This window comes from Laccaria bicolor, genomic scaffold, assembly GCF_000143565.1.
Source record: "Laccaria bicolor S238N-H82 LACBIscaffold_21 genomic scaffold, whole genome shotgun sequence".
Classification (NCBI taxonomy): Eukaryota; Fungi; Basidiomycota; class Agaricomycetes; order Agaricales; family Hydnangiaceae; genus Laccaria; species Laccaria bicolor.
Genome location: NW_001889892.1, coordinates 620892 through 645339, shown reverse-complemented (window position 1 = coordinate 645339; position 24448 = coordinate 620892). Strand labels below are relative to the sequence as shown.

Below are 24448 nucleotides of genomic sequence, written 5' to 3'. Positions count from 1 at the left end.
AGAAAATTGTAGGGTAGAAATCCAAAATTAAGCAAGGCAATGAAAGAAGATGTGATGGACAAAGTAGGAACATAAAGAAAGATCACTGATGAATCCAACCAAGTGCCTTCAGAGCTTGACTCAAATCTGAGAGGTGTGGATCAGATTCCCAATCAAGAGCCATAGGAATCTTCAATGGGGTTGATGGCAATGGTGGTGCAGTCGGGTTCAAAACCAGAATGAAGTGTTGACAAGGAACAGTTTGGGAGACAGGGAAGAATGGTGGAGTTTGATGTGGCTGAATATGGTGGTCAGGGATGAGAAACCTCACGATTTTCCAAAGGCAATCGAGAACAGCAGTTCTGATGTGCTAACGAGCTGAAGGGGTTGGGGTTGGTGGTGCGAAGAGCTGAAAGGTCGCAGCAAGGCTGATTTTTTGGGAATATAGGGACAATAGGTATGGAGGCAGCATCGTCAAACCAATCAAAGGCTGGGGGGGTCCAAGGTATGAGCAATGGTAGCAGCAGGGGGCGAATCCACAAGTAGTGTTCGCAGGTCTGGTTCAGTCCGGTTTTTTGCCCCGAAAACAGGCAACCGCAGACCACAACCAGTCTAGGACCGACCCAGATATTGAGGGAACCGAACCGGACCACCTAGGACCAGTCTTTTGCAGTCCATGGACTGCGTTCAAACCGATTCAGACCGGTCTTTTTGTGTAAAATTTGTCATACCAATATAAACCATGTGTATCTCAATTATTATTACTCTAAAAAATAAACTGGTTATATATCATAGTATAACATATAAATACCCATCATTCCATCAATTCTTAAGAAATTTAATGAAGGTTTGACATAGCTATGACTGAAACCGAATTACATCTCCTAAAGACTCAGGCAAAATGTAATGTGGCAACTGTAAATTATTTGATGCATACCATATATTGACAGATGGTGAGTATATTTTCATACTTAAAATGTCAATATCCAAAAATTGAATCAAGCAAAATGATGAAAGTTTGAGTGAGTTAGAATTAAAGTCATTCTGGTACAAGTTGCACAAACAAGTATTTGTGCCAAAATGGATTTAGTTATATCTTTCTCAGTTCTTAACCGTTTTTGATGAACTAAAAACCCAATTAAAGGTAATAGACGTGGTTACAAGGCTACGTAACGCACGTGACCGTTTAACCGGTTGCAACCGATTTAAACCGGTCTTTGAACAGTTTTAAAAGATTTTTGAAATGAGGCAACCGGCAACCGGACCAACCCCAAATTTGGGCAACTGCAACCGAAAAAAAGACCAGTCCATGGTCTGGTTCAGTTCGGTCCACCGGGTTTTTTTGGTCCTATGGACTGGACCTGTAAACACTATCCACAAGCAGGGCTTGAGCTTCGGCATTGACAAGAAGAGGTGGAGTGGTCTGGGATGAGGAAGTGTGGTGTGAGGGAGAAACCTGAATGGCAGCATCAAGAGAAGGTGGTCGAGCCTCAACAAAATCCACCTGAACCATAGCATCAACCTTGTTGGCAGTGCAGGTATGCCTGTCAGGAAGTCCTACATCGCAGGAGAAACAATCTGTTTTCATGTTGAAACACCAGAAGCCATGGCCTGCTGCCTCCCATTCCTTCCTCTCATTCAGTATTCCCATTATCTGACCTTCATCTGCACCATCACAAAATGCCTGCTTCACATCCTTGTCCTTGAAAAGCTCTGTCCCCCTCTGAAATCCATCCCTCAACCCTTCCCGAAAGGCGTGTGCCCAAATGATCCCTAATGGCAAGTCCAGTGATGACGTGGCAAGAGTGATAAGCTTCGCAAGGCTCTCTTCAGATACTGGCAGTGGTGGTGAGGATGCTGCTGCTGGTTTTGATGCAGATATGGATGCTGGCACTGGCAGCATTACCACAGGTGGTGCCTGATTGACAGGCTTCTTCTTTGATGTGGTCTTCTTTTCTGGCATGGTGACATAGGGCGGAATGCAGTGATGTCAGAAGGCACAATGGATGTGGAGATGAAGACAGTAGGACAATAGGATGATAGGATGGTAATCGGATGATAGGATGGTAATAGGATGATAGGATGGTAATAGGACAATAGGATAGTAATAGGATGGTAAGACATATGGCATAGGATGGGGGACAATGCAGGACATGACAATGTTGATGAGGTGGCAGTAGAGACAGCAGGAATGAGACAAAGCACAAAAAGTAGCTGAGAGAGAGAAGCTAGCATGTTAAAGCACAAAAAACACTCTCATCACCAGGTGGAACAGGCAGAGGTGCTTCCCCAGCATATAGCTAGCTGGGTAGATGGTGGTATTGTGGTGTCTATCTACTACATGTGATGTATATATATAGTGTGCATGTGACCACACTCTGGATCCTGGAATCCCTATTCCACTGCATGGTTGCCACAAGGTGTACACCAACTTCCCTCACTATCCAGATCATGTTGTGCAACATTTGCGCATAGCTGACTGTTGCTTCTGCCAGAAGTGGAATGGGTCATTTTTCATCAAGATAACCCTCCAAACCCTTGGTCTTCACTACCAACCTGGCCATTCTGGGGCACCCTGCCCTTGTCCTCAAGCTGGCCCAAAGAACTTCATTATCTTCAATAGCTCCAGCCCTCAACATCTCGCAATTGACTACTGTCAATGCAGTGATGAACCCTTATCAAATTGGGCCCAGCTACTATGTGAACAATGGTTTCCCACCATTCTTTCATGCCTGCAATCAGTTTTCACCTTTGAATGTCTCAAAACATTCCATGAGCTCACTTTTCAAGGAAAGACAAACTTGTACAACTATTACCACACCCTTCTTCAACTGTCCAACAACGCAAACTTGTCGACATCCATTGTAAGTGTATACCTGCTTTGTCTCATTACTAGCTCTAATGTCAAGTGCCAATAGTACCAATACAATGAAATGCACTAGTGTTTGAAAGTCTGGTTCGGTCCAGTTTTTTGATGCCCAGGGGCGTTAACCATAACCGTAACCGGTCTGCCTTTTCCCCAGAAGTCAAAAGACCAGACCGGACTGCAAAAAGACTGCAGACTGCAGTTTTTTGCAGTCTATAGACTGGTTTCGGTCTGCATCGGTTTTAACCGGTTTATGACCGGTCTTTAGGCCAATATTTTAAATTTGTGAATCGGTAAATTTATTAACATCTCTATTAGCTTCAAAACGAGCCCAAGAACGTCAAATTCCGTTAGGAATTGGTGTTTCTATAAAATAAGTCTGGTACATCTATTATTCCCAAAAGTAATTTACATTTTAATTCATATCTCTCTCGTTTTTTTACCAAATCGTACGTTCTTGGGTGCGTTTTAAAGGGTATTTAAGGGGTTACAAAAGACCGGTCCAAACCGGTCAAGACCGGTTCATGTTAACCGGTTTTTTTGCAGTCTTTACATCTCAAAAATAAAAGACCGTAACCGCAGGTCCGGTCTTTTGCGGTCTTGGTCCAGTCTGGTTACGGTCTTTTTCCGGTCACGAGACCGGACTTCCAAACACTAAAATGCACCAAGTTTTCAGAATGTGGAGGAACCTAATGTCCCTCAAATGAGCAGGTTGTGGGCATGATCCTCAAGGCATTGCTGGGACCTCTCAAGGGGAGTTGATGGTCAAGTGCCCAGCTTGTCCTCATCCTGGATGCAATCTCCCTGACAACTGGGAAAAAGCAGGGCCTTTACTGTGAGTTTTATCTATTGTTCTTGTTCTGTTGTCTCGGCACTCATGCTCAAACAGATTCTTGTATGCCCTCTTCATCACTGTCAATGGAAACTTCAAACTCAAAGGCAAAGAACGGCATCTTAAAGATGTGGAGCTGATGCTGGGATGGGGGTAGTGTTTAAAAGTTTGGTTCAGTCTGGTTTTTTGCCCCAAAAATGCACAACTGTGGACTGCAACCGGTCCAGGACCAACCCAAATATTGAGAGAACCAAACTGAATTACATCTTCTAAAGACTCAGGCAAAATTTAATGTGGTAACTGTAAACTATTTGCTGCATACCATACATTGATACATGGTGAGCATATTTTCATACTTATAGTCTCAATATCCAAAATTTGAATCAAGCAAAATCATCAAAATTTGAGTGAATTAGAATTAAAGTCATTCTTCACAAACAAATATTTATTCCAAAATGGATTTGGTTATATCTTTCTCAGTTCTTAACCATTTTTGATGAAACAGAAACCCAATTAAAGGTAATAAATGTGGTTACAAGGCTATGTAACGTACATGACTGTTTAACCAGTTGCAACCGATTAAAACCTTTCAAAGAATGGTTTTAATAGATTTTTGAAATGAGGCAACTGGCAACCAGACCAACCCCAAATTTGGGCAACTGCAACTGAAAAAAAAGACTGGACCATGGTCCAGTTCAGTCCAGTCCACTGGTTTTTTGTGGTCCTATGGACTGAACCTTTAAACACTAGCTGGGACATCAACAAGTGAATGGACATCACATAGCAAAGTCTCAAATCTTCCATGTCCAAAGCCAAGGAGGCCCTGAATGAAAGGTGGGGAAGCAGACTTTCTGTCTCTCATATAAAGTAACAGACCAATAAGGTTCAAGGAACATTTCATGTCACTTGTCAAGTTCAGAATCTCTCGATATAGCACATCAAGCTCTGCAAAGGGTGACTTACTGTGTGGAGTAATCCCAAGAATGATTTTGAGCCTTGGGGGAGGGAAATGTTGAGTGTCTTCAATGAACTTTAAGACTGTTGAGGCAAAAATATAACTCCCTGAAGCCTTCTTAACAAGAGTCCCTATGTCTTTTTCTGATGGCCATCTTGTAGGGAGCCACTGATCCCTGTGAATGCATGCAAGGCTAATCTTAAGAAAGGTTGACACATCCTCATGATTGTTATAGTAATCAGAAAGTGGGATATGTCAAGATACTTCATGGAGAGTGTAGTGGTTGAAGAAATCTTGGATATAGGGATCCAGTCAGCTGACAACTGGGAAGTGGAAGGGGATAATATGGCTGCAGAAGGTTGCTTTGTAGTTGGCATCTAGAATGCCACATTGCTTGGCATAGCTGTTGCACTCGTCCAATGCATCAACAATGATGAGCGTTCAAGGATCAGAATCCTTCAAAACTTGCAGAAGCAGGTCAATGACAAGTTTTGCAAACTGTACAGTCGCAGACAAACAAAAACAACAATTTTGGTGATTGTGAGATGGGGACTCTGCACAACCCTCAATATTACTTTTTATTGCAGAAACATGAAGATTAGGACCCAATGCTTTGATTTACACAAGCTGATTTTTCGAAATCAATGAAATGGGAAATTTTAGCCCAAAAATATTGGCCAGACCCTGAATGAACCCTTAAAATTATTTAAAAAATAGCACAATCGACTCCTTTTTCAATTCTGTATCTGATCCTGAAGTTTGGGAAAAATCTGACAAGCTGTTCTTGTGGAAAAAATTAAATCACCAAAAATGGCAACTCAGGGTCTTCCCACCCCCACAGACCCTCAATGAACCCTGGCCTGTTGATCCCCTTCCCCTCCCCATCTTCAACACATGCATATTATTAACTTCTGATCAGAATTACAATGTTTAGCAAGTGCCATTCAATTTTTAAATGACCACTGGCATTGGGAACCTGCCAGGCAGGGTCCCAAGACCTGTTGAAGACCTCTACAAAACAACAAAAATTCAATCCCTTGTGGGAAAAACTCTGGAGGGGTGTTTTTGGATGTAGTTTCACATCCTGAGTTTGAATCTGAAGTCAGATTGTCAAAATATTCATTTCTTCCCAAGCTACTGAAATTGTTGTCTTTGTTTGTCCGTGACTGTCACCTTAAACAAAGGATGATCGGGCAGTTAAGCGAAGTCTTTGACAGATTCTAGGACAAATTAATCATTTTTGCACCTGTTATGTGATTAAAACAGACCTATGGGAATTTTTTTATTTTGATAGTGTGTTTGCCTATTGTGTGAAGGCGACGTCCAAATGTAAAAAAATTGTTGTTACTATTTTAAAAATGTGTTGTAAGGTACATCCAGAGGACAAAAGGCTGTTAAGAATTAAAATTTGTCAATGGAATGGATTTCAGGAACAATTCAGTTTGTCTCTTCGGCATGAGGCAAAACTTTAATTTTTAACAAAAGCTTCGCCTAGGGAACAGAGTTGTGGACAAATTTAAACAATAAGCCTATTAATTGTTTTTATTGTGTCAACCCCCTTGAACAATTGGCAAATATACTGTCAAAATAAAAATTGTCGCATTTATCTGACCTAATTACATACAAGGTGCAAAAATGATAAATTTGTCAGGGAATCTGTCCAACGCTTCGCTTCACTGCCCGATTGTCCCTTGTTTGAGGTGTGTACGTTGACGGCACGCGAGAAGATCGACGGATCATCTTTGACAATTTTCTCGATAATTGGCCTGGTTTCTGGGATGTTTACCATGAGTTGGTATGAAATGGAGGCCACAAAATGTTCATCAGAATTTCGATCAGAAGTTCTCCGAGAGAAGAAAAAACTCGAGGCTAATTAATCTTGCACCCCTATAACGGCATTCCTGCACGATAGTCTGAGCAATTACAGACTTCCCAGATCCTGCAGGACCAGAGAGCCAAAGAATCGGTGCAGACACATCATTAGTTTTTTTTTTTTTTTTTTTTTGTGTCAAATTATAGTCTATTGGGGCAGAGCCCCATGTCAGACTTTACAACTTGTAGACTACCTAAGGCCCCTAATGCCATATTCCTGACCCCTGTGACTGTCCCCTGCACTGGTGAAGGCACGCCCGTGGCGACCAATCCCCCACACAGCCCGGCACGAAAACGCCGTTTGGGAACCCATCTCTATGGTAAGCGGGGTAGTCTCGTCTCTCCGCTTATCAATGCAGTCTGTCCGTAGCACGTTTCTTCTTCCAAGTACCCGATCGCAATGCAATAGGTACAGCTTAACGGGACGAGCGCGTTCAGGAAATGAAATTGTTTTGAGTCGTGTTGCTGTTTGCTTAAGTGTCCATGTAGCGTGTTTTCCTAGCGAAATATGGTTCAGTGTGCTTGATGTCCGCAAGCTGAGATGCGGGTATAGAAAAGGTGGAGTTTTTTGAGGGCGAACCCGTCGACTGGGCATTGACTGTGCATCTGATGTCCTTGCTCCTCGACTGAGCTCGCCTGTAAATGAAGTGCTATCTGTCAGGCTTCCTCGGATTCCAGATTGGACACGTCACCTATTGTGTCGCCTAACGACGCCTTGAGTCTCTCAGTCCTCCCCACATACTTGAGGAACTCCTTAATCCTCGACATGCTCCCCAAAATTCCCTTGAGGTCCCTTGGGTGTCGGCCTTGCGCTCTGTCCATATCGAAGCGCTCTGCTGCATACGCCTGGCATTCAAACAGAAAGTGTATCACCGTCTCCGTGATCTCACCCCTCCCTGCACTCCAGCGCGAATCACATCATCTATTCCGAGCCATCTTGATGCGGTGCAAGTAGCTGTTGAGCGGTATGTGTCCCGTGCGTATCTGTGTTAGTAGGCTCGCCTGCGGTCTTGACAACTCGTTGCTGATCTTCCGAAACTTGTTGAATGGGAAATCCGTGTCGACGTGTTGGAACCTTGCGTAAACATCATTAGTTATCCATGACTTTAAATCGCTCAAGACTGCCTGTTGAGTACCGGAGGCGCATTGCGGAGGGGGCGGATCGCGATGTGCGCTTGCGGCGATGGCTTTGGTAAGAATCCTATACCGTATACTGGGCGTGTTTGAAGGTTCAAGCGCTAGTGGGCCACTGCCTGATTGGCCTCTACGCAAGATACCAGCATTACCGTCCGTGTTGTAGTCACGAGATTCCATGTCCAGGGGGTTCAATAGGACGGCTCCCTCTCCTTGATCATGAGAAGTTTGCGTTGGGGACGTGGCTAAAGAAAAGCTTGGTCCAACGGCAACTAGGGTTGGGGGGGTAGGAACCTCCGATCCCAACAAAAACAGTTGAGGGGCAGCGCGTTCTTCAAGTGCGAGTCTGTGAACAAAACCCTCATCGTCTGAACCGATACCCTCCTCACTAAACACCGTATTTGGAGGCCCTTCGGATTGCTTGCCCCATGCTAGCAAAATAATGGTCAGAGATTCCAACATCAAGCGAGATAAGAAAGCTCCTACCAGTACTGCTGCCAGAGAATATTTCGTCCTCGTTACGTGTATTCCCAGTGCCGTCAGACAAAATCCCTCCAGCGTAAACAGGACGCTCTGGAGTAAAAATTGAACAAGACTGTAGGTGTGGCTTTGTTTCAGAAGCATGATTTTGGGAGATGTAGACCGTTCCTGTGTAGTAATATATCAGTCAATCTTTCAGAACTCCAGAAAACATACCGTCGTCGTCGATATGGGACGAGAAGATTTTTCGCATCCGACCAAGGAGTTCGGGGGCGTCTGGCATTGTGGTTTCGTCCTGTGTAGGCCTTGAACAGCAAATTATCCACTTTAGCCGAATATCCCACCTCTCTGATGACAGAACACCAGTCATTATCGTGACTAATGGCCACCTTCGCGTTTGGATACTGGTTTGATGTTAGTGAGCAAAACGCAAAACATTCTTCCACACTCACCTGACTCAGAAGCATCTGATTGATAACCATTGCCGGATAGTTCTGGAACGTTTTGATAAGGGTTAAAAACGGCCTATAGACAAGGACTCGAAGGGGCGCCAACCGTTGACGTGTCAGAATCACTCCCGAAGCTGTCGTTTCTTATGTTGACCCTTCTTTCATGATCTTTCATAGATTGAGGCTTCCGGTCTCCAAAGTCATTCAAAAGTAACTTACTGAAACCCAAGTTGTTGTTGTTGTCTGATAAATCTTGAGTAAGATTCGATGGCATGGTCTTCCAAACATCCTCGGCAAGTGTAAGGGTAAACGAGCGGAGGAAGGTGCATTGGTTGTGAACACTTTGCGGGTATTCTCGATTGCCTGTTGAATCCAATGACTCCTCGAATTTGGGCCCGGCCTTGGCTTGGACACGTCCCTCATAATCCCATGTATACTCCACGGCTGGCTGCGTGCTGTTGGCAGTTAGTGAGATTGCGACAGGTCCTTGAAGATCGGAATAAGTAGCGATCCCCCATGAGTTGGTCTTATCGCAACCCGTAACAAGTCGGAGTTGCCCGTTTTTGATATTCCTACCACAAGTTTCAATGGCGAACCTATACCATTCCTCAGCATTCTGTGAGGCGACCGCCTTGAAGTCCTGAAAGTTAAGCAAATCCTCGTGGTAAGCCCCATTGGGCATTATCAAAATCGACCCTTCAGGTCCGTTACATTTGTAAGTCAAGCCTCTAAAAAGCACCGTCAGGCCAAATGTTGCAAACGGCCACGATTCATTCAAACTCGCCTTGACTTTTCGATGGAAGGGGTTAAGAGGCAGCTTCCCGAGTCGTGTTCACGCAACTCGCAGATGTCGGTAGGCAAGAGGTTGACTGGTGAAAAGCCAACTGGTAAGACTTCCGGATTACTGGGGTGACCGCGCGGCAGGCAGATATTGAAGAGAAAATCAAAGCTGCCTTGCGGCGTAATAACTCCAATGTCGCCAACACTAATGCCCTTCTGTCGATAAGAGAGAGGGAGTCGACGATGTGGCTGAGGTGACCAAAGCGGGGAGCCATGCCTTTCGACCAGTAGATGGCGCTGGTATCGAGCTATTGGAGATTCCCTCTCTTCAGTCGAAGCTTGGACTCCGTTATTGACATACTATGATAAACCAGGCTCAATGCGACTGTAGTTCTCGTCAACAAAAATCAGGCTTACACAAGTCCGTTGTATGCTACCTCGAGAGAAGGGATCTCTTGATGAGATGGAACTGCCATTCGGTGATAATAATGTACACCCACCTGAGACTACTAATCAATGATCCAAGATACGAGAGCAGGGGCCTCCAAACTGATTCGTTGTCGAGGCCTGGTTGCATTCTGCGAGTAAGGATTCGCTCAGTACCAGTGGTGTTGAGCGTGTCGTTGTAGGGGGGCCTAACATGAAGCCCCATACCTGAACCTGGATAATGTTTGGTGAGTTGGGTGCGCGATCTGATGCTGCGTGCACCCACCTGGATTTGATGGATAGGCTGGCTGAGGACCCCATCCCAAATCGGCAGACGGTGCCAACCGGTTTGAGCTGCCAGTTGATGGGTCAAAATATTGCAAGGGCCTCCAGAGCGCCGATTCGTAGCTTGGGTTCGTTTGCGTTCCCGTGACTGTGCAGGAAGTTCAAAGTTGGTCAGTGCATAGCGTCGAGTATAATCATAGCAGTTCGGGTCTGAGATGGGAACCTACAAATGTTGACGACAGAGCTGTTCCGATTATGATCTCTTGCAGAGCTGCTGAACCCTCCCCCGGATATCGTTGTCGATCGGGATCCATGAAAAAGATGAGAAGATGAGCTGGCGGAGCGTTAGAGCAAGTCAAATCAAGTCGCGCTGATGCTCACTGAGTGATATTCTCCATAACTCGGTGTCGATGATTCAAAGGTCAGTCAGTCTCCCGTGGGCAAACTATCGAATTGGTGTCTTTTTGAGTGGATGAGGATGGCACTGCCTCGACGTTGATAGGCGCGGTGATGTTAACTGCTGTTACATAGCACTCTAACCGAGTTTGGAAGGGCTGAAGTTGAGATGTCCCAGGGCCTGCTCAGCAATGACATTCATTGCATTCCTAATCATCGACCTGAGAGCCAGCATCTATTGTTACAGTTCAATCAAGAAATGGATATGCATCACATGTCGTAATACAGAGTAAAGACCTTTCCGCCACCAAAGGTTAAGATCGTTATAGTCCACGACCCTGGTCAAGGCTGACGCGGGCGTCTTGTACTCTCCTCAAGTTGAGGTCACTCGTTGTTGAGAAGATGCAGAAGGTGGACGTCATTGGAGAAAACCAATTCAGAACATCCCCTCGCGGAAGGATGGTCGCCATGAAAGTTCTTGATTTGAGGACGGGGTCGAGCAGTCTTGTTCAGTGTTCACAGCTCCGATGAGCGTCGACGTCGTTAATCCGCCCAGGGTTCGGATATCTTTCAGAGGTAAAAGAAGATTTCTGCATGCTGAATTGATCCGGTAAAGGCAAGTAAGGCTCTGCACGCCTTTAAGAATATATAGAAACGTGTCACATAAAAACAGAACTCACCAAGCGAAAAGCGTGTAACATCGTGCACAGCCAACGATGTTCAACAGCAAACCCTCGGATAAGGAGTCAAGCAAGACGACCCCATCTCCTCGAGCGCGAAAAGTCTGCGTTAATCTGGTACTTGGTCAGACGGCGGCTGTGGACGCGGTGATCGAAACCACCTATCTCGGGCTCAGGCAGAAAGGTTGAGCGGGAGTATGCTCTTCAAGTGCGAAGTTGCGGAAATCGCCATCTACATTGGTGCCCTCACGAAACGTCGTGTTTCTAGTGAGCCCTCTCGTCGTTTGCCTTGAGCTAGCGAGTGAAGGTCGAGATTTGCAGAGAGCTTCCCATCATGCGTGCCACGACCATAATGTAACAAAGGTGCCTTGAGCGCACTCGTAATACGCTGGAATGGAGTTGAGGCCATCAGATATCGAGTTCAACGGTATGCCGTCCGACACTCACCTGGACCTGAATATCCTGACAATGTTAAGAGACTCGATCGATGGCCGTCGGAAAAGCACTTAGGTTGATGAGCCAATAGATGACAAGAGCCTCCTAATTGATTCGTTGCCCAGAAAGTTAGAATTGCCACTCGGAATGGTCCAGCTCAAGTCATACCGCGACATATATCGAGGAAAAGCCCATCGTGATTCAAGGAAGAACTGCCGCCGATCCCTCCATCAGGTGTCATTGTCGATCGGGAACCGTGAAAAAGAGACGGGCACAAGCTGGTGGCAGCATTAGAGCTGAAACCAAGCTGAAACGCAGAGTTGAGACTCATCGAGTACTTTTGACTCACCATTTAGGGTTCTCGTAGTTATTCCAATGATAAACCACCCCCACCAACCACAAGCTCAATGACCTCGACGTTAGTGGGCAAACTTGAAGCGCTGAGTACCATTTCTGAACATGAGGGGTTGGAGGATGTCAAGGATTTATTCCCGCGCTCGAGTCAGCAATACGCAAGCTTCCCTTGGGAGGAATGCTTTTTCAATGCTTGTCTACTAAGTATACAGCGCAGACACATATCTAAGCATCGAAATATGCTACCAATCTTACTACAACTACACTAAATACTTTGCTCTAACGCAGGGAGGCTCTGTCCGAATTCGACGTGAAAGTGAGATAAAGAAAGGATGGACGCGAGCGTGTGTCGTCTAATGGGGGAGTGGAGAGAATATATACCAAAGGATGGAGTGGTGGTTTGAGCAGAAGAAACGAAACCGAATGAGGTGTGTGTGTGAGGAATGGGATGGGATGGTATCGAATGCAGATGTGTATTGTGTTGAGAAGAAACCTAATGCAACCAGTCCAAAGTCCGTGAAATGGGTTGATGCCCTCCAGAAGGCATATAGATAATTAGAGAGAACATAAGAGGAGAGGTTTAATGAGGGCTGTGCTTTCTTGGTGAAAATGTTACAACGTTTTCTTGACTACGGTCGCCGTCGTCCGACCCCGCCATCGCCAAGATCGTCGTCACCTTCGTCAAGGTCCGCAATGGACCCCCAATCGTCGTCTTCCTCCTCTTTATCGAACCCACTTCCAATAGTCGAAGAATCCTCATCAAAGCAAGACGGGCCATATATATCCTCCACGCCTTGCTCATCAGCAGGATCCACAGCAGGAACAGCCAAGGTCGACGCAACAGCCTCAGAAAAGTCTCCAGCCGTGCTCGACGAGGCCCTTGGCACAAAGGGCCGCCCTTGCAGAATTCCTCCAGCCTCAACGTCCATCTCCATGTAAAGGGAGTACAAAACACATTTGGTGAAGCTTAGGACCTGATCCAGCATTGGTTGTGAATGGTCTCTGGGCGCCATATAGTCGTACCGCCATTCTCGCTTGCACAGCACTTCCACAAAGAGCAGCATTTTCACTCAGAAAAGCAAGCAAACCACCTGGAATTTGTCTATGAAACTACAATGATCCGTTACCATTCATCCCACTTACCTCATTTCAACAACAAGCTACAGAGATATCCGCCTTCCCCACGCTTTTCGCTGGAAGTCGAGAATTATAGGTACAAAATCAAAGAGGCCAAAGTCCGGCCAGAAAGTTGAAGAGATCTGGATTTGAGTATCTTCACAACACTAACGACACTATCGTCAGGTATTCTAATCAATTGAGGAAAAAGTCGAGCGTACCTGCCACAATAAGAAATCACTCAGCCGTTTGACCCCGCTCGTTCGGACGAGGATGTCGAGTGGGGGACTGCAGCCTAATGATGTCATTAGTTGAGCGTCGATGTCCTTTTCGGTGATTTGCCTGAGTGAGTTAACTACGCGATGAGAAGGGAGAAACAGTAGGGGTGAAAGAGAAATGAACGCACGGGTTTGAGGGGTCAGCGTTTCGGACACATGATTCAACGGCGGTTGTTATTTCGTCGCGCGATGTATACGGCATGCAGAGATTGAGGATAGCGCTATTTATTGCGGTTCAGAGTTGGTGGAGCGGAGCGGGGGTGAGACACACCGTGTATTGTGTCGAGTCATAGATTCCGCCTTTTGAACTGCGAGTTGGACTTTCTCTGGCAGGAGACTCGTTCTACCCAAAACATTGAGTCTGACACCGTATTCATCAAGAATGTCCCTGTTAGGTGGCCGGGAGACTGTGAGGCGCCGAAATGAAGGAAGGCAGGATGAGGAACGCACCCATGTTCACAAAGCTCCAGCAGCTTTTCTTCCGCTAGCTTCATCAACGCCTCCACTTCATCTTCGGAGCGTTTGAAGTTCTCAATTGAAAACGCGTACGCGCTGACACACTGGACATTCAAACGCAGACAAACCTCCAACATCTGTTCTCTTCTCGTTAGTCATGATTCCTCCGTAATAAAAAAAAACTCACCCGCCGTAAAGCAACATATCCGTCCACATGCCCCTCTTGTACCTGCTTCTGCTGCCTTCTAGCGTATCTGCGGTTTCCATCCATAACGAAAGCGACATGTCTGGGCACCGGGCCCGCTGCGAGGACTCTGAGGAAGAGTCGCTCAGCTTGGTTGACAATTGAATCGCGCAGCCAGGCGAGGCCACGTAGGATGGCGGTCATCAAGCGGTCATGGAGATATTGTCGTGAGAAGTTTTTGCTTCATTCGGCAAGGGCACCGGCTACCATGATCCGATCCCCGGTCCGGTCCTGCAATTGCCAGACCTTTATTTGCAATGCCATCATCAACACTACTCCCCTTGTCACCTCAAATTTTTTGTTCAATGCCTTTTCAATGCTTGTCTACTAAGTATACAGCGCAGACACATATCTAAGTAGCGAAATATGCTACCAATCTTACTACAACTACACTAAATACTCTGCTCTAACGCAAGGAGGCTCTGTCCGAATTCGGCGTGAAAATCAGATAAAGAAGGGTGGACGCGAGCGTGTGTCGTCTAATGGGGGAGTGGAGAGAATATATACCAAAGGATGGAGTGGTGGTTTGAGTGAGGAACGAATATGAAATGAGGGTGTGTGTGAGGAATGGATGAGATGGTATCGAATGCAGATGTGTATTGTGTTGAGAAGAAACCTAATGCAACAAGTCCAAAGTCCGTGAAATGGGTTGATGATGCCCTCCAGAAGGCAGATAGATAATCAGAGAGAAAATAGAGAGGAGAGGGTTTAATCTTGGTCGTCGAAGTTAGGGCTGCGCTTCCTTGGTGAAAATGTCACAACGTTGTCTTGACTATCGTCGTCGTCCCCAAGATCGTCGTCATCTTCATCACCTTCATCAAGGTCGCTCCCAGTCCGCCATCGACCCCGATCATCATCTTCCTCGTCATTATCGAACCCACTTCCAATAGTCGAAGAATCCTCATCAAAGCAAGGCGGGCCATATATATCCTCCACACCTTGCTCATCAGCAGGATCCACAGGAGGAACAGCCGAAGTCGACGGGGCAGCTTCAAAAAAGTCTCCAGCTGTCCTCGACGAAGCCCTTGGCACAAAGGGCCGCTCTTGCAAAATCCCTCCAGCCCCAACATTCATCTCTTGCTCGTTCAAATCCTGATCAACAGAAGTAACGCTGACAACCTCTGCAAACTCGACAGAATGGTCGCCCTGACCCCAGCTGGAAGCGCGCCTTGCAGCCGTGAGCCTTCCCCCATCTTCATCGTCGTCAATAGGCTGCTCTGTCCGATAATACCGCAAGGCCTCCTCACTCCTCCTCGTGACGTGATCAGCCTGCGTACGCGCGCCCGTCGTCCGCGATATCGTCGTTATAGGAGTCGGAAGCCGCAAGTTGCTCGACGAAGGATCAGCCATGCCCACCCGAGAAGGTCCATGTGGGCTCGAAGAATACTTGTTCGGCCGCCAATGCGAAATGGAGGTGAGAAAGCCAGCGAAACGAGCTCGCGGGCGTTCAGCGGTCGTTGGGCTTGATTGGGAGGATTCACCTTCAATCTTGTTGGTCTGAACGAGGATGGTCTCAGATCCACGACGAGCTTTGGGAGCAGAACCTTGTATCCCAAGAGGGCTAGGCGCCCCTCGGGAAGGTCCAGACGGCCATCGTTCAATTGATCTTGACCGTAAGCTTTTTGACCCAGACTTGGACGCAGCGTGTCTTGAAGGGCGAGGGTCAACCCTTTTCTTGCCCTTGTCGATCTTCGCCCCGACTTTGTCGCTGATGGCAGGTGAAGAGGCAACATGATACACGGTGGGCGTCGATGACGTGAATGATTTATCGCCAATATTTCGGGCAATCTTGAGATGGGGATCGGAACGAACGGGTCCACGATCAGAGTGCTCGAATTTGGATGAAGGCTGGCGGACACGTTGCCCTTTTGGCATGCGGAAGAGCGAGGAGATGCGGCGAGTGATTTGAGCGCCCCACCTCCATCTAAAGTGAACAGTAGACATAGCGTCGGACGTTTCGTCACTGGACACGTGGATTCGTCCTGCAGGAGAGGTCACCTGCAACCATCGTTGAGGTTCGGGTAGGTCGTTGAGAATCCAAGAGTTACTCTGTGCATCACCGATTATGAGCTAATACGCAGAAAATAATTTATCGGGCTGTATGGGTGAGCGGGGATTTGAGTACACACCTTGGCAGCTTCGAGGTTGATGCGGCTTTTCTGATCCTTTTGGAGTAAGCGATTGAGAAGGTGGATAGCTCCAGCTCCCTCTGTACCCGGCTGCGGATGGCGCCCCCCTGTCGGTACCTGGTCAGCACCCATGGTGTCATCCACCATCCAATCATCATTGCAGATGGAGTTATAGAGGCTCCACTCAGAACTGTGCGACTTGGGGTTGGCCACAAATGGTGTTCTCCCGAAGAGGAGGCAGTACAGCGTGACCCCAAGAGCCCAAATATCGATAGCCTTCGTTATTGGAGGACGGTTAGGAGTCGAAGATGCTGGCGATTGAGGTGTTTGAATCGTCGAGGAAGTCGCCCCCGAAGAAAACTGGGAAGTTGAAGCGCCAGGAGAATCATACTCGTTGGTATGTTCGAATACGATCTCCGGAGCCAAAAAAGCTGGCGTGCCAGCTCTTCTCGTCAGATCGGAATCGTCGAGAAGAATCGGGTCATGAGGATCACCCTGCGCGCCTTCCGCGCCCGCAGCAGCCAGCCGTTGGGCGTAGGAAAAGTGAGACACGCCAAAGTCGCCAATCTTGACCATGCGACGATCGTCTGTCCACAATAAGTTTGCGGGCTTGATGTCCCGATGTATGATTCCTTGGTAATGTACTGTGGCCTCGTGAAAAGAAGAAATAACATGATTGGGGCGACCACTTACGATATTCGAGGCCAAGGACAGCATCACGGATAATTCGACGTGTTTGAACAACCGTCAAGACAGGTTGGTCGTCCGAATTCCTCCATTTTACCTCTCCACCACCAAGGTACTCCATAACTAGAAAAAGTTAACCGCAGTCGTTAATACCCCTGAGTATCATGGCGCCGAGGCCTAGATTAAGTCGAGGACCCACCCATGTAGATTTTATCCTTCATTCGATCATCTATAACCTCATACAACCGAACAACATGAGGGTGCCTTAACTTCTTCATAATAGCGATCTCCTTCCGAATTTTTGCTTCTGTCGTGTTGAGCTTGTCCGCCATGGAGGTGTGGTTGGTGGTAGGAAGCCGTTGCTGGCGCAGTTTCTTCATCTGCTCCGCTCGAGGGTTATCGCGCTTGACGGATTTCATGGCCTTTTCAATAGCGTCGGTTAAACTCGTATGACGCGTCGATGGACGAAAGTGAGACTCACGACAGGCAGACGACGCTCTGGGTCGTCTTGGGCGAGACGCGGGTTGACTTTATAGCAAAGATAGACCTCGCCATGTTGGCCACCCCCAACTTTCGCGTGGCGTATGTAGTTGTTGAGCATGGGCCGCCCCATATCCATGATAGCCTTGAGGCGATTGGTGGTGACGACCTCGCCTGGGTCGAACAGCAGGGAGGTCGAGCTCGTCGATTCTGGGGATTTTTCAGGCATTATAGAAGTAGAATCATGGGAGAGAAGAGAGCGTAGGGGTAGGCTGTGGATAGTCCAGAGCAAGTTATAAAGCCTGTAAGGGTTTGAATTCAGGATCTAGTCAAACAATTCAAAGTCTTTTGAAGATCATGAGGCACATTCCATATTCAGTAACTACGGACCCCGGAAACTCTTCCATCAATGATTCATTTTACTATCAACGCGCGCAAGTACATCTGTCTTCTTCCTTCACATTCCCCATAACCTAAAAAAACAAGTCAGATCTCGGTTCTCACAGTTCCTACCAGCACCCTGTCACCAACAGCACACGCAAGTCAGGAAATATTTTCCCATGACATATCTTGGTGGCGGTTCTGATGAAGGGTGCCGATCTCGATCCTTCACCCGTACAGAGAGGTAGGGAAAGGTGCTTACAGCTTCGACATGCAAACCGCAACCCTGTAAAAAATGGGGGGACAATGGTTGTCAGTAATCTTATTGACAGCTAGCGCTGGAGCACCCAAATTAAATGAACTCGGGGAGGCTCCTTCCGATTGTGGCTAGAGAGAAGGGATGTGGAAATCTTTAAGGAAACCACATACCGCCCAAGTCGTCTTCCCACACTTTTCGCACTTCACTGCGCGACAGCCATCCGCCGGAGTAGATTCAACAACAATGGTCATCTCGAGTAGTTGGTTCTATGAAAGATTGATCAATCGGCGGTAAATTGATCGATGCACAATGAGAACGGCGTATTAGGTAGGACGTACATTAGAACTGGGGTGCCAAGCAAGAACAATGACGTTCAGCGTTTTTACCGTAGTCTAGAATCAGGGAGGAGCAACCCACAGTCTTGAGATGAAACGGGTGAGGTGGTGGAGAAGTCAAGCGATAGATATGTCACATCCTGTCACTCTCCGGAAACTTATCGGCCCCAGCGCCCAGGAAACACTTTATTGCTCTACGTCGACTTGTAAAAATAACAAGACATCGTCGCAGCCGAGTGAATAGGCAGCTCGGTACCCTGCCTTAAAGGAATTAAGATCCCACTTAAAAACCTTAGATTGACCAAACATCGGATTTGTGAAACAGAAATGAATCATCCACCCGTCAACTCTATTGATGAAACGTTCATTCCATCTATCCAGGTTCTCGTCACCCTCGGATTCTTTAATCTCCACAGAAAGCGTGTCAACATCTCTTACTATGGGTAGGCAATTTAAATAGGCCCTCACATATTTGTTTCAGTCGACTACGACGACACACTCAACGCCGCCGCCGCGCGCGAATCTATAATAGCGAGACGTATCCTCTGAACTGCCTCATTCACGTCCTCCTCACCTGCCAAGCTGAACGACGCCCGAACATAGGCAGTTTTTCTACCGTTCGGCAAGAAGACAGTGCCGGGAAGCGCGAGGACGCCTCGCTCAAACGCTCGGGTTTTGATGGCAGCCTCAGAATCCCCCGTTTCATCGGGGTCCGGTTTGTCATTTAATAACAACTTGAACCTGAAATATCAGAACGGGCAGGTGTTAATAAATTAAGAGGGAAAGCGGGATACCGTAACAAAAAAAAATTCAGCACGCACCAGAAAAACATGCCAGCTTCTGGTGTATTCCATTCCGCTAGACCAGAAAGATGTTTTTTCATGGCAGCCTCGAAAACATCGCGTTTCTCGCGATAGAAGTTTGCGACGTTTTCTGTATGTTTAATGAACCCATCGTAACCCCAAGAATCGAGCAGCGTAAATGTGATAGCTTGTGTGAGAGATGAAACTTGCAGGTTCGCTGTCGCTGTCTATCTCGAACATTTTAGCCGCCAGAAAAAAAAAACACGGGAATGCACGGGTAGCGTGTAAGACATACATGACGGTCCATAGCGTCCAGGAGGGCCTCAGGCCCTGACGCAAAGCCAATCCGAATACCAGCCGACAGGATCTTGGAAAGACTATCAAACCGAAGGACCCGGCCCACCTCTGGCTCTTGCCTCTCAAGAGCAAAGTACGATGGGTATCTTGGCGCGTCTCCATAGTACAAATAGAAATAGGGATCGTCTGTCTTTCGAGATCAGATTCTCGATCAATTGAATGGGAAAGAAAAAAGCACATGCCTTCCAGAATGATGAAATCATGTTCTCGAGCTAGGCGAAGGACTTCTTTCCGGCGCTTCAGAGTCGCAGTCATGCCGGTCGGATTGCAGCCGTACTACCGATGTGAATAAATTAGTGGTTGAGCGCTGGTGTTGCGTCGTGGAGTGGTGCGAAAATAGCTTACGGGAACGGTGTATAGGACCTTGGGCTTGGGTTTCCCAACAGGCCAATTTTCTAGGATGGACCTGAGGGAGTCTGAACTTATTCCTTCAGCATCAGTTTCGACCTCTGCAAGGTATCTCAGCAACGGAAGGAACAGGAGAGAGAAGACGACCAACCTATCTGATCACAGTGAAGACTTTGGAATAGGGGAATAACGCCACTGAACGAGGATGGTTGTATCAGTAACAGCACGCGGTGGAGAAGAAGGGAGACATTCACGCGTAGACCGGAGATTCCACGAGGACTGAGTCCCCTCGATTGACTATAGCCGTTATAGCCTTGCAAAACATAGTTTTAGACTTTCATCTTGACCCCAAAAACACATAATGAGATCATAGGTACCTTATAGAGTAGATCCTGTGAGCCAGATCCGACCGAAATACGCCATCCTTCGTCCTCTTTCCTTCCATGGTTGAGAGTCTGAAGTCCGACGAACCAGTCGCGCAGTTTCTTCAGACCCGCAGTATCACCATATTGTAATCCTTGCTGTAGATCAGCCTCGTCCAAATTTAACGAGAGTTCCTTGTTTGGGTCAGTGGGCGAGCGCGCCGTAAATTTCATCGATGTAAATGGGAAGGTCGCGGCGTTAGGCTTGCCGGCAAGCAATGAGATAAGCCCTGGGGTTTTTTCCAAAGGGAACAAGCTCCTAACTGGATTAATTATCGGGTCAGTAAGTTTTTTTTTCCGTAAAAGATCAAGGGAACGCACTTGGGCTAGGTTTACGCTCCTTCGCCGCGTCGGACAAGAATTTGGTATAGTAGCTTGGGGATACACGCTTCACCTGCAGCTGTGTTGTCACCTTCGCATCACCATCGACATCAGCGACGTCGGGAAGAACACTGGAATGAGGTATGATTCTATCGCCGATCCCATTGATCTGTGAGGAGGCATGTGAGCATCAGGGTTTGAGTGCTTCTCGATCATACACGCACGTCTTTGCCATTCGCGGGTATCTGGGGCTGGTTGGCTGGGGTCTCGCTGACTTGGGACATCGCAGCTGGAGATGTGAGGGAGGGGTCGGGAATAAAGAGCTGCTCGGCTATTTCGAAAATTGCCGATCAGAACACGGGTGAACATTTTGAAGCGCGAGTTGCTTTGACTCATTACAGCTCATGGCTCTCGTTCCTGACTACTTATCATTCTCGTGAGACTCGAATCTGGCTTGTGGAATCATGAATGGACTTGAAGTGGACTTGGTGCGTTGCCGCCTATCATTGACAATTAGCATGAAGCCAGCGGTTGATCGAACTTCACCGATCATTTATGCGTACAGTTATCTCAGGCATTGTCTGTCAGATCAGAATTGCTCAGGCCTTCTTGAACCGCCGTTACTGCTTGGAGAATGCTTTGCCGACCTCCATTTGGGTCCGTCAAAACTTCGCAAAAAAATTCGAACTTTGAAGCTGTACTCACTTGATTCCTTGGTTCCTCCGACGACAAAGACGTAAAATTGAGCGCACACGAGCTCAAGCCTCAAAGCCATTCCGAGTCGGTCGATGGTCCTTCAGGAAGGTGGCACCCTTATGTACCATTTGTCCGAAGTCGGGTTATTCTGGGAAAGTAGCTCACACAGCCAGATGCGCGGTCGGCAAGAAGTAGAAGAAAGGTGAACGGCGGAGATAATGGTATATTCGTATAGTATGTGGACATGACATACGTACATTCCCTTTCACTAACACCATACCCCTAATTATGTCCTCGGTTCACATTCTCTGTATAAGTACAAAGTACTTTCCACACACGGCTCAAGAAGCGATAACAAGTGAATAAAAAGCGGAAATTTCCTTCAGAGCGATTGACGGTGGCGTCAAAAGATCCTGAATGGCTTTCAAGTCGGCCATCAGAATACGAGCAGCTCACGGACCCCATCAATTCAGGGCGCTGTGAAATTGCCCATATATATGGACTGAACAAGGATAAATGAAGCTTGTTGAAAACCTGAAGGTCCAGGTCGTCAGAAAAAGTCGGAGCCAGACGTGGAAGAAATTCCGAATCTGGTGTATCATTATTCTTTTGAAGCTGTTGTACTTGAAGGGTTAGACCAAACAGCGACAAGCACAACCAGATAGTTGCGCGAATTGTGCGCGAATTTCAATTCGAGGCAACGCTTTGAGTGTGATTTTTCTAACTATGATTTCTGAATATCTTGGTTGGATTCTCTATCGTTTGAACAACTTTTCAACTCAATCAATATCGATATCAACTGATACAGAAGACTGATGAAGTAGCCAGCAGTCGGAGTCACATGCCAGCTAATACCTGTTGCCGGATCTTTTGAATATATCTTCTTTCTTTCTAGACTGCGACAATCTCTTTACCTCATTTTGCGATGGCTGCCAAGCAGGGAATTCCGATTTACACGAATCTCAGTGATCTGTTTGGAAGCCTGGGTGTATCGCTCAAGCATGTTAAACGGTGGAACGATCTCGCAATAGAGTTTGGGAAGAGGTTCGGAAAAAAACCTACGTATATCTCGAGAGCTCCGGGACGAGTGAAGCAAGCCTATATTCCTTTCACAAATGCTTGGGAACATTGCTGACCGTTAAACAGCCTGATAGGTCTGAAATTCTCTGTTGAGAATGATGTCATCTCCTGTTCACGCCGATCCCACAGGTGAACACATCGACTACGCCTTATTCGGTGTCTTGCCTACTGCTATCGAGCGCGATATTTTGATCGCTTGCGCGCCCAGGGATGCAGCATCATTGGATCACTCTCCAGGAAGCGTCATCGCAGACAATATGCACACGAAATACACGCGTCAAACATTCGCGCCCAGCCAAGTGTCCGATGCAAACGATTCCCATGCGGAGGCATGGCGTTTAGATATCGACACGAAGGAGTTGAGGTGGGAAAGTTATGTGAAAGCTGGCTACTATGTGCGCTCCAGCTTTCCCTTTCCTCCGCCGATGCTTCTAATTCTAACAAGGGTGTCCTCAACCATCATTTCGCACCTGCGAATCCCTGTGATAACGATGAGGTCCAGAAACCCGTGGCGGTAGACCTCCTTGTCACCGGGTCTGTTCCTGCTGGATCTGGCTTATCATCAAGCGCTGCCATGGTGGTAGCTAGTACATTGGCTTTCTTGGCAGTGAATGGGAAGGTAAAGTTTTTGGGAACTTGATTGCTTTTTCTTTTATCATACCGACGATTGCTAGCTTGAGGATGCAGCCACTGCCTCGGGAAAGGCTCTATTAAACAAGGGTGACCTCGTTAGAATTTCTATGGAAAATGAAAAACGAGTTGGTGAGTGGTACGGTGATGTTCAATCCTCCTTGTTAAACGGTCACTCTTTCCAGGCGTCAACAGCGGAGGGTAAAACATATCTCTCAGGTTCGGGAAGTCCTCATTAATAATGGATTTCAGAATGGATCAAGCGGCGTCTGTCATGTCCGACCCTTCATCGGCCCTTTACATTTCATTTCACCCCGAGCTTAAAGCCGAACCTGTGCGACTTCCCCCTGGTGCTGTTTTTATCGTCGCCAATTCTCTCGTCGTGTCAGATAAAGCTGTCACTGCTAAGCGACGGTACAATCTCCGTGTGGTCGAAACCCTTGTCGCGGCTCGTATACTCGCACGTTCGCTCCGACTTGATGTTGGTGAGAAAGAGAAGGTCACGCTCAGGCAAGTAGTTGGACTTTCGGCGGGGGAGAAAGAAGGAGAGGATATCGGTGTGGTGTCACTGATGGGTGCCCTGAAGCGAATTCAGCAAGAGTTGGACGTTTTGAAGCCAAAGAAGCAAAATAACGAAGACGAATTAGGAGTGACCATGGAAGAGATGATTGGAATGACTGGTCTTGCCCCTGATGTTTTTTATGATGTCTATCTTTCTTGGGTCGAAAGTGAGTTGCCATCTCATCATTATGGCACCTTTGACTTGATCTTCTCCCGCCAGTCGAGGCGACTCATTTCCAATTATACCAGCGAGCGGCGCACGTATTCGGGGAAGCTCTTCGCGTCCTTGAATTCCGTGACGCTTGCCTTGAAGTTGATAACCTGTCGAAGCTTGGCCAGCTCATGAATGAATCGCATTTCAGTTGCTCGACGCTCTTCGATTGTTCTTGTCCAGAACTGGACCAGCTTACTCATCTCGCTAGAACAGCTGGAGCCTATGGATCCCGACTAACTGGTGCGGAAATTTACTTCGTAACGACGTCAGCCGCTAGGTGTCATATGCTAATTGACAGATAAATTTCGGTAGGTGCCGGCTGGGGAGGGTGCACGGTTTCTCTCGTTGCAGAGAGCGAGGTGGACACGTTCATCAGAAAAATCAGAGAGACCTACCCGCCTTATAAGGACCTCGACGGCGAGGCTCTCAACGAAGTCGTCTTTGCTACTAAACCGAGTAGTGGCGCGTGCGGTGAGTTCTACCTATTCATTATGTGGGGAATTTTTGTTGGTCTGAACGTAGTTCTTCTCGTCAGTTTACAAAGTCCAATAAGCAAGACAAGTGGAACCATTCATCCCTACATCTCTACCTTGCCTCCTTCGGAACGATAGCTCGCTGAGTTTATGTTCGTATAAGAATGCCCGTTTTCCATCCTTTCCATCAGACAATTCCACTTTGGGAGCTGCTAGATCGATCATTGAAATCACTGACGGAAGCAAAGATTTAAT

At 47.2% G+C, this 24448-nt stretch overlaps 11 protein-coding genes across 11 annotated transcripts; 4 read left to right on the top strand and 7 right to left on the bottom strand.

Moving 5' to 3' along the window:
- Positions 1–1327: 1327 nt before the first annotated feature.
- On the bottom strand, positions 1328–1942 carry LACBIDRAFT_329445 (uncharacterized protein; the record flags this gene model as incomplete). The annotated part of the gene is made up of 1 exon (XM_001883471.1): positions 1328–1942. One exon carries the CDS (start codon positions 1940–1942, stop codon positions 1328–1330), a length of 615 nt encoding a protein of 204 aa, XP_001883506.1.
- Positions 1943–3606: 1664 nt separating this feature from the next.
- On the top strand, positions 3607–3834 carry LACBIDRAFT_302636 (uncharacterized protein; the record flags this gene model as incomplete). The annotated part of the gene is made up of 2 exons (XM_001883569.1): positions 3607–3680; positions 3735–3834. The coding sequence occupies 2 exons, from the start codon at positions 3607–3609 to the stop codon at positions 3832–3834; spliced, it is 174 nt and encodes a 57-aa protein (XP_001883604.1).
- Positions 3835–6244: 2410 nt separating this feature from the next.
- On the bottom strand, positions 6245–6421 carry LACBIDRAFT_302635 (uncharacterized protein; the record flags this gene model as incomplete). The annotated part of the gene is made up of 1 exon (XM_001883470.1): positions 6245–6421. The coding sequence occupies one exon, from the start codon at positions 6419–6421 to the stop codon at positions 6245–6247; it is 177 nt and encodes a 58-aa protein (XP_001883505.1).
- A 273-nt stretch (positions 6422–6694) lies between these two features.
- On the bottom strand, positions 6695–7326 carry LACBIDRAFT_302634 (uncharacterized protein; the record flags this gene model as incomplete). The annotated part of the gene is made up of 2 exons (XM_001883469.1): positions 6695–7140; positions 7197–7326. 2 exons carry the CDS (start codon positions 7324–7326, stop codon positions 6695–6697), a joined length of 576 nt encoding a protein of 191 aa, XP_001883504.1.
- Positions 7327–7422: 96 nt separating this feature from the next.
- Positions 7423–11543, bottom strand: LACBIDRAFT_329444 (uncharacterized protein; the record flags this gene model as incomplete). Its single annotated transcript, XM_001883468.1, has 11 exons — positions 7423–8069; positions 8125–8286; positions 8335–8466; positions 8571–8612; positions 8787–9295; positions 9358–9707; positions 9765–9816; positions 9848–10281; positions 10440–10450; positions 10599–10689; positions 11385–11543. 11 exons carry the CDS (start codon positions 11541–11543, stop codon positions 7423–7425), a joined length of 2589 nt encoding a protein of 862 aa, XP_001883503.1.
- Positions 11544–11976: 433 nt separating this feature from the next.
- LACBIDRAFT_302632 (uncharacterized protein) lies at positions 11977–12192 on the top strand (the record flags this gene model as incomplete). Its single annotated transcript, XM_001883568.1, has 1 exon — positions 11977–12192. One exon carries the CDS (start codon positions 11977–11979, stop codon positions 12190–12192), a length of 216 nt encoding a protein of 71 aa, XP_001883603.1.
- Positions 12193–12855: 663 nt separating this feature from the next.
- On the bottom strand, positions 12856–14161 carry LACBIDRAFT_291245 (uncharacterized protein; the record flags this gene model as incomplete). The annotated part of the gene is made up of 7 exons (XM_001883467.1): positions 12856–13014; positions 13067–13206; positions 13261–13381; positions 13446–13538; positions 13589–13705; positions 13768–13910; positions 13961–14161. 6 exons carry the CDS (start codon positions 14159–14161, stop codon positions 13084–13086), a joined length of 798 nt encoding a protein of 265 aa, XP_001883502.1. The 3' UTR covers positions 12856–13014; positions 13067–13083.
- Positions 14162–14274: 113 nt separating this feature from the next.
- LACBIDRAFT_302629 (uncharacterized protein) lies at positions 14275–14564 on the top strand (the record flags this gene model as incomplete). Its single annotated transcript, XM_001883567.1, has 2 exons — positions 14275–14300; positions 14357–14564. The coding sequence occupies 2 exons, from the start codon at positions 14275–14277 to the stop codon at positions 14562–14564; spliced, it is 234 nt and encodes a 77-aa protein (XP_001883602.1).
- A 1735-nt stretch (positions 14565–16299) lies between these two features.
- On the bottom strand, positions 16300–17135 carry LACBIDRAFT_147958 (uncharacterized protein; the record flags this gene model as incomplete). The annotated part of the gene is given in 5 exon segments (XM_001883466.1): positions 16300–16344; positions 16360–16506; positions 16558–16790; positions 16840–16956; positions 17033–17135. Coding segments are annotated over 5 exon segments (645 nt in total), but the record flags the coding sequence as incomplete, so codon positions are not given.
- A 1595-nt stretch (positions 17136–18730) lies between these two features.
- Positions 18731–20663, bottom strand: LACBIDRAFT_191053 (uncharacterized protein). The gene is given in 9 exon segments (XM_001883465.1): positions 18731–19029; positions 19110–19318; positions 19387–19544; positions 19556–19724; positions 19794–19897; positions 19948–19991; positions 20051–20109; positions 20174–20481; positions 20540–20663. The coding sequence occupies 8 exon segments, from the start codon at positions 20390–20392 to the stop codon at positions 18774–18776; spliced, it is 1218 nt and encodes a 405-aa protein (XP_001883500.1). The 5' UTR covers positions 20393–20481; positions 20540–20663; the 3' UTR covers positions 18731–18773.
- A 1497-nt stretch (positions 20664–22160) lies between these two features.
- Positions 22161–24331, top strand: LACBIDRAFT_251636 (galactokinase gal; the record flags this gene model as incomplete). Its single annotated transcript, XM_001883566.1, is given in 10 exon segments — positions 22161–22322; positions 22410–22425; positions 22445–22614; positions 22645–22710; positions 22761–22934; positions 23020–23077; positions 23131–23146; positions 23198–23673; positions 23727–23960; positions 24033–24331. The coding sequence occupies 10 exon segments, from the start codon at positions 22161–22163 to the stop codon at positions 24329–24331; spliced, it is 1671 nt and encodes a 556-aa protein (XP_001883601.1).
- Between the last annotated feature and the right edge of the window lie 117 nt (positions 24332–24448).

Coding starts and splice junctions, on each gene's coding strand:
- LACBIDRAFT_191053 (XM_001883465.1), bottom strand. CDS start 20,392: ATGAAATTTACGGCGCGCTCGCCCACTGACCCAAACAAGGAACTCTCG. Junction 19,898..19,947: donor TCTTCACTGTGATCAGATAG/GTTGGTCGTCTT, acceptor GATACCTTGCAG/AGGTCGAAACTGATGCTGAA. Junction 19,319..19,386: donor TGGACGCTATGGACCGTCAT/GTATGTCTTACA, acceptor TGTTCGAGATAG/ACAGCGACAGCGAACCTGCA.